The following is a 16233-nucleotide window of genomic DNA, read 5'->3' on the forward strand; positions in this document are numbered from 1 at the left end:
AAAGAAACCGAATAGAGATTCTGGAGCTATAAGGAGTAATAACAAATGAAAAATTCACTAGAGGTTTGAAATAGTAAATTTGAACAGACAGACAAAAGAATCCGCAAACTTGAAGATAGTCCATTGAAATTATCCAGGCTGAGAAGCAGAAAGAAAAAAAGAATGAAGGAAAATAATCAGAGCCTAAGAGACCTGTGGGACGTCTTCAGGAGTACCAACATAAGAATAATGACAGTCCAAGAAGAAGAAGAGAGAAAGGGGCAGAAAGAATATTGGAAGAAATAATGGCTAAAAACTTGCCAAATTTGATGAAAGACATTAATCTACACATCCAAGAATCTCAACAAACTCAAGTAGGATAAACACAAAGAGAGCCACATTGAGACACATTGTAATTAAACTGTTTAAAGACAAAGAGAAAACCTTGAAAGTAGCAAGAGAAGTGACTCATCATGTACAAGGATCATCAGTAAGATTAACAGCTTATTTCTCAACAGATGCCATGAAGCCCAGAAGGCAGTGGGATGAGAAATTTGAAGTACAGAAAGAAAAAAAAAAAGTCACCCATGAATTCTACGTACAACAAAACTGTCCTTCAAAATGAGAGAAATTAAGACATTCCCAGATAAACAAAAGCTGAGGAAGTTTGTCACTAGTAGATCTGCCCTACAAGAAAAGCTGAAGGGAGTCTTTTAGGCTGAAATGAATACTAGAAAGTAACTCAAAGCCATACAAAGAAATAAAGAATACTGGAAAAGGAAACTACATAGGTAAACATAAAAGCCAATATTGTTGTTTTTTGGTTTGTAAGTCCTCTTTTCTTTCCCCTGTATTATTTAAAAGATAAATGCATAAAACAATAATTATAGATCTATGTTAACTGGTACACAATCTGTAAAGATAAAGCTGTGACAATAACAACATAATGAGGGAGGTATGAAGCTGTATAGGAACAGATTTTGTATACTTTCGAAGTAGGTGTTAATTCAAAGTGGACTGTTACAAGTTGAAGATATTAATTGTAATTCCCTGGATAACTACTAAGAAAATAAAAAAAATACACAGAAATGGAAATGTGAAAGAAATAAAAAATGGTACACTACAGAAAATCAGTTAAACACACAGGAAGGCAGTATGGAGGAAATGAGGAACAAAAAAAGATACGTAGAAAACAAATAACAAAATGGTAGAAGTCCTTATCAGTAATTAATTTAAATGTAACTGGACTGAACTCCAGAACAATGTCACCTATGAATATAGGTGCAAATATCCTCAACAAGATACTAGCAAATTGATAATCCAACCACATATTAGAAGGATTATACACCATGACCAAGTGGGATTTATCCCAGAAATGCAAAGGTAGAAAATCAATTGATGTAATACATCACAGTGATAGAACCAAGGGGGGGGGGAACCCACACATGATCATCTCAATTGGTGTAAAAAAATGCATTTGACAAAATCAAATATACTCTATCATGATAAAACAAACAAAAAACCCAGCAAAACAAACACTCAACACTAGGAATAGAATGGAGTGTCCTTAACCTGATAAAGGACATTTATGAAAAACCCACATCTAGCATTATATTTAATGATGAAAGACTAGAATCTTTCCCCCTAAGATCAGGAGCCGGAATCAACTCGACAGCACTGGGTTTTTTTTTAAGATCAGGAGCAAGACAAGGATGCTGACTTTTGCCACTTCTATTCAACATCGTACTGGAAGTTCTAGCCAGAGCAACTAGCCAAGAAAAAGAAATGAAAGGCATTCAGATTGGAAAGGAAGAAGTGAAACTACATATGCACATGAAACAATCTTGTTTATAGAAAATCCTAAAGAATCCACAAAATAACTATTAGCACTAATAAACAAATTCAGCACAGTTGCGGGATATAAGATCAGCACTCCAAAAGCAGTTGTATTTCTCCTCATTTGCGATGACCAATCTGAAAATGAAATTAAGAAAACAATTCCATTTACAATAGCATAGAAAAAAATACTTAAGAATAAATTTAACCAAGAAGGTGCAAGATTCGTCTACTGAAAACTAAAAAACATTGTTGAAAGAAATTACAGAAGACCTAAACAAATAGGAAGACATCCCATGTTCATGGATTGGTAGATTTAATATTGTTAAGATGTCAATATTATTCAAAGTGATCTGTAGATTCAATGCTATCCTTATCAAAATTCCAACAGCCTTTTTTGCAGAAATGGAAAAGCCAATTGTAAAATTCATATGGAATTGTAAGGCAACACCTATAGACAAAACCTATATTAGGCAAATCTTGAAAAAGAAGAAAGTTGGAGGACTCACAGTTCCCCATTTCAAAACATATGCCACAACTATGTTAATCAAAACAGTTTGGGACTGGCATAACGATAGACATTTAGGCCAGTGGAAGAAAATATTTCCAAATCGTATATCTGACAAGGGTCTAGTATACATAATATGTAAAGAATCTGTAAAACTTAACAGTTAAAAAAAAAAAAACCCAACTAAAAAAATGGGCAAATGACTTGAATGAGCAATTCTTTAAAGAAGATACTCGAATGGCTAATAAACCTGTGAAAAGATGCTCAATATCTAAAATTAGTCATTCCAAACAAACAAACAAAAAAAAACGCAAACTCGTTGCTGTCGAGTTGATTCCAACTCATAGCGACCCTATAGGACACAGTAGAACTGCCCCATAGGGTTTTCAGGGAGTTGAACTGCCGACCTTTTGGTTAGCAGCCTGAACTGTTAACCACTGCACCACCAGGGCTCCAATTAGTCATTAGGGAAACATAAATCAAAACCACAATGACATACCACCTCACACCTACCAGGATGGCTATAATTAAAAGGAAAATAAATATTGTCAAGGATTTGGAGAAATCGGAACTCTTTACATTGCTAGTGGGAATATAAAATGGTGCAACCACTTTGGAAAATAGTTTAGCAGTTCCTCAAAACGTTAAATATGGAATTGCCATATGATCCAAAGATTCCACTCCTAGGTATATACCCCAAAGAACTGAAAACAGGTATTCAGTCCAATACTTGTATGTGAACGTTCATAGGTAGGGTAGATCATCTCCAGGGGCCTGGAGGCACAGGGTTTAGGATTGGAAGCATTTTTCCAAGTTTAGCGTTGCTTGGTTTCCTCTCTGGGAGTCTTGCTGCCCACGGCCATTGACAGCAATAATCTGCCACCAGTATTTTCTCCAGTTGGACTGAATTCCTCTTCTCTTTCACGCTGAAACTTTAATAATTCTCCTAGTAGTAATTATTATAAGACTTATAACTGTCTCTTCTACCCGAATTCCATTTAGAAATTCTTTGCACTTAAAAACATAACTTTAAACAGCTTTATTAGTTTTCATACCCTGCAGGATTAACTAACAATAATGGCCATAATAACTAACATTTCTTGGACATTATTATGTGCCAAATGGTGTACAACTGCTTTTTATTTATCACTTAATTTTCACAAGTCTAGTATAATTAGTCAGAATCGACTCGACGGCAGTGGGTTAGTATAATGTAACATATATTATCCTCATTAGTGAAACGGAAATCTGTAAGATAAGGAAAATGAAACATAGAGAAGTGACTTGAAACTCTCCTTAAAAGAGTCCCAGGTAGGAGACTTGAGTCCGTTGGAATATTGGCCCTAAGTGAGGTGGTAATTCTGCGTAACTGATGTGAACCAGCGTTATGAAAATAAGAAAGAGAAGAACATGAAAAATAACTTGGACCACCAGATAAATTTTAGGTTTAGTAACAAGAAGCCATCTCTGTTGCCAAAGTGAATGATTCTCTAGGAAATGTTTAAAAAAAAAAAAAAAAAATCTGAGCGAAGCCCTGTATAAAGAGATGCTTTCCAATTCGACGTTGGGGGAATCACAGACTGCTCTGGCACAGCCCATTGGGACTCCTGAGAAGAGCAGAGCTCACGTGCCCACACAGACCAGTGTCCTAGGTCGGCTACCCCATCAGAGAGGTGTAGACCAGGCTTCTGTTGTGCTTAGCTGCTGCCGAGTCCGTCTCCAACTCATGGTGACTCCATGAACAACCATATCAGACTGTTGTGATCCATAGGGTTTTTCACTAGATGATTTTCAGAAGTAGATTGCCAGGCTTTTCTTCCTAGTCCATCTTAGTTTGGAAGCTGCCCTGAAACCTAGTCAGCATCACAGCAACACTTAAGCCTCCGCTGATAGATAAATGGTAGCTGTATTTGAGGTGCATTGGCTGGAATCAAACCCAGGTCTCATGCATGGTAGACAAGAATTCTACCACTGAACCACCACGCTGGGCACTGAGGCAGTCCCACCATAAGCACATTAGAACTGAGCCCCTCCAGGCCAGCCCTACTTTTCTTCTTGGAAACTCCCTGATCATTCTCTCAGAATTCCCAACAGCAAGTCTGACGTTGCTTACTTTAATAAAGTAGACCCAGCTGGAAAGTGCAATTTGACAGTGTTGCTCCTGAAGTTGTTACTGTGTTATATTTCACAACCATTTACACCTGTTGTGGTAGGCATACTAATGCCCCCCTCCCCAAAGGTGTCCATGTCTTAATCCCTAGATCCTCGAAATACATTACTTCACAAGGCGAAAGGGACTTTGCAGATGTGATTAAGTTAAGGACCTTGAGATGGGAAGATTATCCTTTTACCTGGGTGGGCCAGTGTAATTACAAGGGTCTGATGAAAGGAAAGACGGAAGCAGGAGGCTCTGAGAAGGGAATGTGATGATGGACGCGAGGTGGGAGTGATGTGACTGCTGGCTTGGAAGACACAAGAGGGCCATGAACCAAGCAACGTGGGCAACCTCTAGAAGCTGGAAAAGGCAAACAAATAGATTCTTTTCTAAAGCCTTCTAAAGGAATGCAGCCATGCCGTCCATTTTAGATTTCTGAACTTCAGAGCTGTAAATTAATACATTTACATTGTTGTAAGCCATTAATTTCATGGTAATTTGTTACAGTAGCAATAGGAAACTGATATGCCTGTGGAAGTTTGCATGATCTAACCTGGGTTTTACCGTTTTCTACACCCATGCCGTGCCCTTGGCCATTTGGCTCACACAAACAGGTGAAGTCTGTTTTCCTTTGCTTGATTCTGGATTCAACCGTGTGATGGATTTGCTTTGGCCAATAGAAAGAGCTAGAAGTGTGGGTGTGCCAGTTCTGAGCCTAAGTCTTAAGAAACTTTGTGTTTCAACTCTCTTTTGTGCTTCTGCCATGGCCGTAATGAGGACGTGGCTGGGCTAGATCACTAGCTTTAGGAGGATGACCGGCGATGGAGTGGAGCTGCCCCAGGGAAGGTGTTCCAGCAGCTGAGACACAATGCATGACCAAGCTCAGTTGAGATCAACTGAGCCCGGTCTAGCTCAGCTGACCCCTACTGACCCTGAGCTATGATAATAAGTGATTGTTCTTTTAAGCCGATGCATTTTGGGATGGTTTGTTACATGGCAGTAGCTAAGTAATGCAATGCGTTATAAACTAATGATGGCAACTCAGAAAGCAATGTTCCAGGTGGTCTTTATATGATCTCGTTGGAATACTTGCCTCTGCTGAATGAATGGCCCAGGACGTGACCTTTTAGGGAATTCTTACCTGGCTGGCCCCAATCCTATAGTCTCAGAGTCAGAGTACACAGTGTAATAACGACGAAATAGAGCAATCAGATTGTCCCCACTCACCCATTCCAGTTTCCAAAAGAGCTCACATTACAGCAATCTTTAAATATTCTTTTAATTAGTTTGTTTATTGAGATTGTAAAATATAATAAGTTATATATACAGAATTCGGCAAAAATATTGACAATTAAGACTTCACTGGTTAAGGGCCACAGACCTAGCCTGGAGGTGTTTTCTAAATATGTTTAAATATAGCAAAACAATGGCTGTCCCCACACAACGGCAGGTAGAGTCCCAGCCTTGGTCAGGCTCATCATTTTGATGGCCACACCAATTCTGAATTCCGTAATGTAGGTTACAGCTCCATCAGAGCAAACCCTTCCTGGATTTATTTCTAAATAAGTAAAGGGCAAAGGAATGTGTAACAATATGACTGGCTCCCTAAATGGCAGTTTGAGAGTTAATGAAACATGGTCTGCTGCCTGCTGGCCCCTGGCCCCAGAATACTAATAGAGTGAAAGTAGGCAAACCACCCGGTCTGGAGAACAGCTCTCCTCCTCCTTCACTGAAAACATTGCTCTAAGGCAGGTGCTAGCTGTTAACCCAGAATGGTAGGCTCACCACACATGACATTTGTGGTCTTATTAAGGGAGAGACATTCAACATTAAGTCAAAGCAGGGGGAAAAGGACTTCAAAGAGGAGTTAAAAGGATGGTTAAGTTTTGCCGTGGAGTGGTTAGCTTTTAGAATCTACCAGATAGGTTCTGAAAAACAGCAGCAAACAGACACAGTCAACGATGATACTAAATATTCAGAACCTAATTATGATCCTATCACAGAATGTTCTACATAGCCACCACTGTCGAGTTGGTTCTGATTTATAGTGACCCCGTAGGGTTTCCAGGGCTGTAAATCTTTATGGAAGCAGACTGCCACATCTTTCTCCTGTGAAGCGGCTCGTGGGTTTGAACTGCCATCTTTTGGTTAGTAGCCAAGTGCTTCTACCACTGTTCCACCAGGGCTCCTCAGAGCCTCCTTATGATCCTATCACAGCGTGTTCTACGTATGTTGGTGGAAAATTGCTTGTTGGCTTTAAACACATGACTGATTTCTCCCCCCACCCCAGCATGTACTCAATCGTGTGACTTGTAATTTAAAAATATCACTTTATAAGTCAAAGAATTTGTTTTAATTTAAGAATAACGGCAGTCAAACCTGTCACTAGAAGACCTCAGCAGTGAACTCTAAATTCACCCACTGGTGTGATCCCTGCTCTTACTCCCCAGCTCTTGGCAATTACTGGTGAAATAAAGAATCTGCCAAGAACGATGTCAGTTTGTTCACTTTATCTCTAAATGTTATGTCACATAATCACCATTACTGTGAAAACTCTGAATCTGAGCTTTCCTGCTTTTCTTCCCATTTTACTTGACAGCTCACGCTACTTTCACCTCCATGGAGTGCTTCAAAAACCTTGCATTTTCTGCATGCCACTTCCTTTTTGCTCACCTGACCCTTCTCTCTGATTATAAAATCACAACTGAGGCACAGGTGGGAGGACCCTAGAGCCTGGTCAATCCAAACGTCTTGTTTGGAGAAGAAAAACCGACACCCAAGCTGGCACACTGAGAACCTGGGTCTCTGGACTCCAAGCCCAGGGCTGTCTTCACTGCAGGCTCCACTTTCCACAACTGGCTCGACAGATCTGGAGTCAGACACTCGCATGACATGAGGCTCAGCCGTAAGTTTGGAAATCTAGAATGATGCGTGGCTGGACCCCTAGGAAGTTGTCCTTTCCCTTCCTAAGCAAAGTTTAACACGTATTTTTGCTTGAAGCAAAAAGATAGCCTGGCACATTGTAATTTAAACTGCTCATGTCTTTGAGTATTGCTGCCCCCTCAAAAGTCAAATCTGACTAATAAGGAGTAGGGAAAGCAATTCATTCAGCCACCAGGTCTAGGACTCACAGGGTAAATGAAATCAACTACCACACAGATCTACTTGATGGACAAACATGTGCCTTGCAGACCTATGACAAAAAACAGGCCATAGGGTGAGCTCTTCCATTACTGGCTATGAGGGCCATGGGAAATATGAATGACCTCAAGGACAGTTAAAGTTATCCCAGTGAAACCATGTAGGATCTCAACAGACTTGTACTGAATGTGAAACAACACTCGGGGTGGGAGGAGCTGGGGGGAGTCTGCATTTTGTAGCCATTTGCCAAAACTTTCCAGCTACTCTTCTTTATCCACGTGGAAGCCCTCCTTCATTGTCCCAGTGAGGAAGCCATCTCCTTCTCTTAAACCTTCTATTATGTTTTCTTAGCATCCGCTCATACAGTTTGTAGACATGTCTTATGTCGCTCACGAGATTGTAAACTCCTCAATGGCAGGGGCCAGATTCTTCACCTTTGTCACCCCCACACTGTTTGGTTCATTTGGGTACCACTAAGCACTGTCTGTAGAACGAATCAGTGGCTGGCTAGATGAATAAATACTCATCCTGTCTGGTGAGTAGCTGGGAGTATCCCAGCTTGAACCCTTTATCTTCAGTGGGATGGGAAAATAGGCCTCCTTTCCTTTTGCTCCTTGGAACAGCCTAAGGTAGACCCTGGTGACATATTGGAAAAAGCCTGGATTCTTGGCAGTTTGCTGGCACCACTCACAGCTCCAGAGCCCTCGGTTAGGTCTCTTGGCTCATCCCAAGGAAGGACAGTTCACAGTCACACCCCTCAGGATGTAGGGGATGGCTGGGGGGCAGGGGACATGACCCCAGCCCACTCCAGTATGTCTGCACACAGGGACTCCACTGCATCCAGCCGCTCGATTTGCACGAGTTTTGTGAGCAGCTCTGGGATGCTGTAACCTGCCGTGCTGATGCGGTCAAAGAGCTGCATGCCGTCCGTCATGCCCCCGATCTCATCCCGCTTCAGTCCAAAGCTCTCGGCAAGGTGGCGCCATGTCTTCACCACGGCCTTCTCGGAGTTGTATGTGGAGCTGAGCATTCGGCTGGTCTTCTCGAGGCAATCAAATGGCAGTTCTGTGGGGCTGAGACCTATGGAGAGCAAGGGCCACGGTCAGACGTCACCAATGACAGCTAACAGAAGCTCAGCACCATTAAAAATAGTTAAAAAAAAAATTTATATTATAAAATAAAATACAGATTCAGAGAACTAAATGCAACAAATGCATAGCTTACGGCGAACAGTGCCCAGAACGGTGCCAGCCACACGAGAAGCCTCCCCATGTGCCCCAATCCCAATACTAACATGCCCTCCCTCCAAAAATAAGCATGAGCTTGACTGTTATAGTAATCACCTAAAGACCATTTTAGCAGTCTCCAAATTCTTTAGTTCAGGCTACCCTTGGTTGGATAACCCCTGCTTCACATGAGGCTGGGGCTGAGGAGGAATTTTAGGAGAGAGTAGTCACCTTTACGGAGGGTGTTCTGAATGACAGCCCGAAGTTTGGGTCATCTGAGCCAAGTGACTGCCAACTTAATGGTCTATCGGTTCTCAACCCTCACTGTACGTTACACTCACTTCTGGAGCATTTAAAGTAACGCTGATGCAATTCTGCCACTAGGAACTTGGAGTAGATGTACTTTTCCCTATTTCTTCCACTAAGTACAATTAAAAATCCAGGACACGCATGAGATAAACATAAGATCTTCAAAGGTGGAGAGAAAGCACGCCTGCTAGGAACCTTGGGACCCAAGGAAGGCCATGGTGGTGCGTTCCCTGGGCTTTCTTTTGCCTCGTGTATCCCAGACTTGGAGCTGAAGGAGCCAGCAACTCAGAAACACCAATTAGCAGAGACAAAAGAGCCCCAACAAAAGCTTGCTCTTTCCAGCCAAACAACCAGAAAAGGGGCAGCCTGGTAAGACAAAAACTTTTAGACAATAAATAATCTATTTCAGACAAATACCACAGAAAAAAAACCATGGCCTCACCCCAGCCCCGCCAGCAAAGGCTGAGTAGGGAGCCTAGACTTTGAACTGCATGAAGTTGTAGTAAAGGGCTCTTGACAAGTGGCCATGTAGAAAGCCGGGGCTTTCATCCCCCACAGCCAGTAATAGGACCTGAAGTGTCATGGAGACCACGTGGACAGCCTGACTTCCAGCCATGCCCAGCGGTAACATGCTACACCTCCCCTACCCTGGGCCGAGTGGAGAGTAAAGACTTTCACCAGACCCAGCAGCAATGATACCACCCCACTGTGGTGTCAGTGGTGACCACATGGGGAACCCAAACTCCCACCCCTCCCCAGAAGTAACAAGGAACCACTGCCTCAGGTGTCAATGGAGCTGATTGGGAACCTGGGTTTCTACCTCTACCTGGCAGTAAAAAGGTGGTACCCCTCCTTCCTTTATCAGAGCAGTGTGAAAGAAAGCCAGTTAAAATCTTAAATAAGATTCAGAGTCTCATGAGGCAATATGAAAATGTCTATGTTTTAGTAAAAAATCATGGAACCAGGAGGACCTCAAACTGAGCAAAGGCCATCAATAGATGCCAACACTGAGATGACAGAGAAGTCACAATCATATGACAAAGATTTTAAAGCAGCATCATAGAAAAGCTTCAATGAGCAATTACCGTGTGTTGACACAAATGAAAAGCTAGCCCCAGCAAAGAAAGAACCAAATGGAAATTTTAGAACTGAAAAGCACAACTATGTCGTGCTGTCCAAGAATATTCAGTGCGGCTTTATTCATGATAGCCCCAAACTGGAAACAACCTCAGTGTCCTTTAATAGGCAAAAGGTTAAACAAACTATACTGTGGAATACTACTCAGCAATGAAAAGGAACAAACTATTGGTACACCCAAGAATTCTCTGGCTGAATCTCCAGAGAATTATGCCAAGTGAAAAAAAAGTCAATCCCCAAAGGTTACATATCATACACTTCCATTTAAATAACATTCTTGAAATAACAAAATTATAGAAATAGAGAACAGATTAGTAGTTGACAGAAATGGAGAATGGGTTGGCACGTACGAATATAAAAGGGCAACCTGAGGGGTCCACGTGGTGATGGAACGTCCTGTATCTTGACTGTATCCATGTCAATATCTGGCAGTGATATTGTACTAGAGTTTGTAGGATGTTACCTTTGGGGAAGCTAGGTAAAGGTTGTACAGGCTCTCTCTGCAGTATCTCTTACCATTGCATGTGAATCTACAATTGTCTTAAGATAAAAAGATTAATTAGAAAATACATGGAAACCTAGACTTCACCCCAGACTGTTAAATCAGTGTCCTGGGGCAGGTCAGGTGCCCTGGGCAGGCAGAGATACCTTTGAGACTCCCCAGGTGATTCTAAAGTTCATCCAGTGCTGGAAATTGCTGGTCTAACATTCTCAGCTGTGTGTCAGCATCACAGTGGAACTGTAAGACCCACGCCCCTGGGGATGCAAGAGGGTGGCTGAATGGACAAAGCTTCAGATTCTCCACGCTCACTTTCCTGTGGGGTTCCTACAATTAAATTGAAAAGCACCATCCCAGGTGTGTGGGCTCTTCAAGCCAAGACATCCTTGGGAACAGAGAAGGGTTCTCTGGGTGACAGAATGCAAGCCTCAGGCCATTCTTCACTGGGCAGCTGACAGCCTCTGGTCATGCCAGGCTGGACCAGACAGGCTGCCCAGGGCCAGGTATATCTCTGGAGAGATGCCACATCTCTACAGGTAGTCACAAGGAGTTTTGGGACCCCAGAACTCTGTAGTCATAGTTGGTTTTGGCCCACGGAGCACCCAACCAGCAAGATTGCCCTGAGGCTCCATGTGTTGGCACTCAGCTCACTCGGTGAAGTGGCTTCACTCCTGTTGCCCAATCTAAACATGGGAGAGTCCCCAGGAGGAGTGCCAGGGAGACCAGCCCAGCCCAGCCTGGAGGGGAAAGTCCTCCATGCTCAGTGATGAGTGTGGAGCTTTCTGCAAACAAACCCTCAGCTCAGCAGTGGGTGCCAGTGCAGGGGGTACCAGCAGGGACATGGCCTGGAGCAGCTGGAGCCAGGCCCCCCCACCAATGCCTGCCAAACCTGTCATGCTCCCATGGTGCCTCCCTGGCAGCTCTGACCCTGACCTGACCACAGCCCTAACGTGCTTATATCTGTACACAGGGTTGGCAGGAATTCCTGCCCACTGACTCTGGCGTGATCCAACCCTGGCACAACCAGAGGAGAATCACTGGGAGAAGCCATCGAGGAAGGAATGGACACCTGGAGAGCTGGCCACCTATTAGGCGCCAAGCGCTTACGTCCATCTTCTTACTCAGTTTTCATAGCGTGATAGATGATGGTAAGCAGCAGCATTTGTTTTTTCAGATGAAGAAACTGAGGCTCAGTGCAGTTGAATGATTTAAGGTCACACAGCTAGCAAGGGGCAGACAGCAATATCAATTCTTGGTCTATTTGGCTTCTTCCCCCTCTTCCACGTCTAACGCAGTTTTGCCTGGAGTGGAAAGTTTGGCCTGCCTCTGCTGTGGCTACTACTCTCTGCAGTACTGTCGCCACTGCTATCGCTGACTATGGACATAGAGGTGCTGGGTATTCTGCTGAGCAACTCAGAGGCGTCTGACTTGGTTCTTTACCAGAACCTTCATAATCAACTGAGGTAGAAGCTGAGAAAATATTATGGTCACACAAGTGGTAGCGCCATCTGGGGTTTAAACCCAGATTAGTTTGACTCCGAAACCCACATTCTGGTTTTTGTTTGTTCATTTTTCACCGTCTGTTCTTTGCTGGATCGTCATTATGGATGAGGAACCGCACAGTATGGAAAAGCCTCCCTTGACCACAATCGTCAAGGTCTTTGAGCTCTCAGGATGAATGACGTAGCCCAGCTCATCCCAGAGCTTGAAGATCCTGCCAACACATTTCTTTCTAAACCATCTGAAAAGGACAGGAGGCACCGTGGTTCCATACTGTGCCATTTTCAAGTGAGAGGTCTTTTGGGACTGCGCTATTGAAGCCTAGACAGAACTTAAATTCTGCCTCCCTGGGCTGTGGGTTGGTCTGGTCATGGCTGTTCCCAGAGGGGCTCCTGCTGGCTCTACCCTACACCCACTGCTGCAGGGAGCCTGAGTTCTGATGGGGACCTGATTCTGACCACTTATTTCTCTCCCAGCTCTACTAGGAGGCAGCTTTACTTTGTCACCACAGAAGTCATTCATTAAAAAAAAAAAAAAAATCAAACATAAAAAAATGATTTATTACAAAAAAATGGGGACTTTATTTTCAGAGAATTGCATTTTTTGTTTCAAACTTTCTGAAAAGTTCTGTAATCTTAGAAGACTTCTCACTGGTACCAGAGCGATGTCTGAAGAAGTGCTGACCGTACTGCCTGTGGCTGACGGCACTGAGCACGCCCACAGGACTGTGTGGGGCCGAGTCCCGTGAATGGCCTGTCAGCTACACTGAACAACTGCACCTTGAGCAGCCCTGTGGGGGCTTTTTTGCACCTCTGACCAGTTACAAAATTACCCGTGCTGCTTGGCCAGCTCAGCGTTTAACTCTCAGTTTTCATTTACTTTTAGGCTGGAAAGTTTTTTTTTTTTTTTTAATAAACTCTAAATGTGTTCCACGTGTAGAGATGAAGATGAGAAAACACAGGCGAAGTGTCTAGAGCCACGGAAGGCATTTATAAACAAAAGCAAGGCCTTGTAGAGGTGCTGCCATTGGCTGGTTGCCTTCCATACAGGGACCGATGCTTGCTCTTTGAAGTTTTTTGTTTTTTTTTTTAATTTTCTGGGTGAATAAGAAGAAAATTTAGAGACTAGATGTGGAAGAAATTGAAAGTGTGGATTATGATTTCAGGTTGAAATTTGGACTTCTCCTAGTCCTGATGCCCCTTGACTGCCCATTCCAAAACTCTAGTCATCATGAAACAAAGCTCAGCTTTGTTTGCTTAGGATGGCATCTTTGGGAGGGAGCCGAGAGGTTCTACAAGGCCATTACATATTATAAACTGCTAGACGGAAGGGGGCACGACTGCTACTTATTTGGTAATTTACTGGTTAACAACTATTTTCAAAGATGGTAATACTGATGTAGAGCTGGAAATCTGGGAGGGCATGCAAGGTACACGTGGCTCCATTCACGTCTCATTCTCTAGTGTACCTGTGAGTCCTGACTCCATGGGTCACTCCAGTTGGGTCCTACATTGGGGCAGTACTTTGTCTGTTGACCCTGTGAGGGAAGTGTTGTGGGAAATGCTGGGGGAAATGTGTTAAAATAGCTTGGCTACTTCAGCTCTTTTCCACACCTGGAGTTGTAGCAACCAGCCATTCCTGATAAGGGATGTAAAAAGTCTGTGGGAGATTTCACTCAGTTCCCTTCACAGAAACTTCAGGATCTTTCTGTCAAACTCTCATTTCACTGTTGACAGCCAGGTGAAGGTTCTTTAGAATATTCCTGCCCATAACTTAATATTGGGTAATAACCTTATGTTAAGTGAAGTGTCTCCCTTGATGGTTCCTTCATGCTTACCTTCTACTACTCCACACACATTGGCATACACATCCAATATCTTTTTCCTTCGACTTTGTATCTGTGGAAAAAAAGAAATGTTAAAAGAATGTTAATCTTCAGAAAGGGGGGAAAAAAAAAGGTAACAAAAAACCAAACAGCCCATCTGAGTACTGGCAAATAGGTGCTTTTCCCTGATGCCTAGGAGATGTTCAACCAGAAACATACCAAGTCCTGGTATGGAAACCTCATCCATAATTCAGAGGGAGAGAGCCTTTTCTTCAGATTACCTAACGAAGCACCTTCAACGCCCACCAGGGGGGTCTCCTTAGGCTCAACTGGACATTCAGACTCTCCAGACAATGAGAGACCACTCTAGGCACCCGTCTATTTAGAAGGGTGTCTGTTGGGAGTTTTCCAGCAGGGGAGCAGAGAATCCTTGCAGCAGCTCATGCAGTAGCCCCGATAGCTGCGCAGAAGCTTCTTCCCAGGTGATACTGGTCGGTGCAAGGAGGTGAGGCCATGGTGTACACGCACAGAAGTGGCCCTGGCTTAAAAGTCCCATGCAGGACAGGGGCCAGTATCTCTCATAACACCTGCATAGGCTCCAAGGTCCCTACAAGTGACAGCACAGTTACAGAGTCACCGTTCTCAGGGATGCCCAAGCTATTGGCATCTTCAACAAGATTCCAGGCTAGATCTAGTCTACCAATCGGGGGCCATTTTTACCGTGAGCAAGGTTGCCTAGCAACATAGTTGACAAGCTAACTTTTATTAGGTTACCAGAGTGACAAAGTCAACCAAATGTAGCCTGGAAAAGGGCTTTGTTAACATTTTGTCCACAGCACTCATGCCACAACATTTCAAGATGGCCTATCTTAGGTAATAAAACAATGTGGACAATTTTTATATGTGATCCTATTTTTATATTAAAAATGTACACACACAAACTATATATATGTGTAAATGTATATATATATAGAGAGAGAGAGAGAGAGAGCACTCCAGTGGTGCAGTGGTTAAGAGCTCAGGCTGCTAACCAAAAGACGGGCAGTTCGAATCCACCAGCTGATCCTTGGAAACCCTGTGGGGAAGTTCTACTCTGTCCTATAGGGTTGCTATAAGTCAGAATCAACTTGACAGCAATGGGAATATATATATATGTGTGTGTTGTGTAGGAAATTATCTGGTTGGATATTTGCCCGTATATTTACAAAGGTTCTTTCTGTCCTGTGGCATTCCAAGTGATTTTGATTTTCTTCTCTTTGTTTATTATTATTTCTCATTTTCTCCAATAAAGCTATATGATAAGAAAATAAAAATTTTCCTATTTTTAACATCATGCTTTAAACCTGTCACTCTATGCAGGTTTCATATCACAGACTTGTTGGAGAAACATATTGTTTCACAGATAAGCTTATTAAATAAGAAATGTCTCGTCCTTTGGCCATAAATCAGGCAAATCTCTCCTGGCAAGGCAGTGTGTTATTTTCCCACGCCAATAAATCGTGAGTATTAGTAGAAAAATGGTGTGTGCGTGCCAGATCCTCACCCCAGTTGATTTGTTGTTGGTGGAAGACTTCTCTCTCGTCAGGTGAACTAATGATAACAGGCACAGCTCGGGGGAGCCCTGCTTGTCAGTGGCGGGTTCCTCATCACTGTCCATGCTCCGGCTCAGCAGCTGCTCGTTCTCAGATGATGCATCGTTCTCACTGGAGAGATGAGAGCGACGTTAGTGGTGTCTGGGAAGGGCAGCCCTGTAAAGTTCTTTCCATGATTACCTTTATGGCCAAGGTGTAGCTAAGAGGGACACAATCACTTGTTCATCAACCTTTTACTGAGCACCTCGTCAGCTGGTGCTGGGGACACAAGATGAGAAAGACTCATGCCTGCTCTTTGCTTTCTTCCAAACCAGCAACTACAATACAGTGATGCCTACGCATGTAGCCAAAGGAATGGTAAAGGCTGCTGTGGGGGTCGGGGGAGAGGGTCAGCAGTCCTTCAGGGGCTTGGGGCTGCCCATGGGGCAGGGACTGCATCTTGTCATCTTTCCATCTCTTCAGCAAAGCCTAACCCAGGGTGGATGCCCCGTAAATGCTTCTTGAATATGCTACAGATTTCTATATT

At 43.3% G+C, this 16233-nt stretch overlaps 1 protein-coding gene across 1 annotated transcript in view; it reads right to left on the bottom strand.

Annotated features, from left to right (window-relative positions):
* Nucleotides 1-5814: 5814 nt before the first annotated feature.
* Nucleotides 5815-16233, bottom strand: part of EDAR (ectodysplasin A receptor) — a 42818-nt gene continuing 32399 nt past the window's right edge. Inside the window, exons 9-11 of the mRNA XM_023552651.2 lie at nt 15659-15818; nt 14128-14188; nt 5815-8699 (exon numbers count right to left, since the gene is read on the bottom strand). Coding sequence (XP_023408419.2) covers nt 8377-8699; nt 14128-14188; nt 15659-15818 — 544 coding nt within the window. The 3' untranslated portion in view covers nt 5815-8376. The remainder of the gene's footprint in view (nt 8700-14127; nt 14189-15658; nt 15819-16233) is intronic.

Source organism: Loxodonta africana, chromosome 15 (assembly GCF_030014295.1).
Source record: "Loxodonta africana isolate mLoxAfr1 chromosome 15, mLoxAfr1.hap2, whole genome shotgun sequence".
Classification (NCBI taxonomy): domain Eukaryota; kingdom Metazoa; phylum Chordata; class Mammalia; order Proboscidea; family Elephantidae; genus Loxodonta; species Loxodonta africana.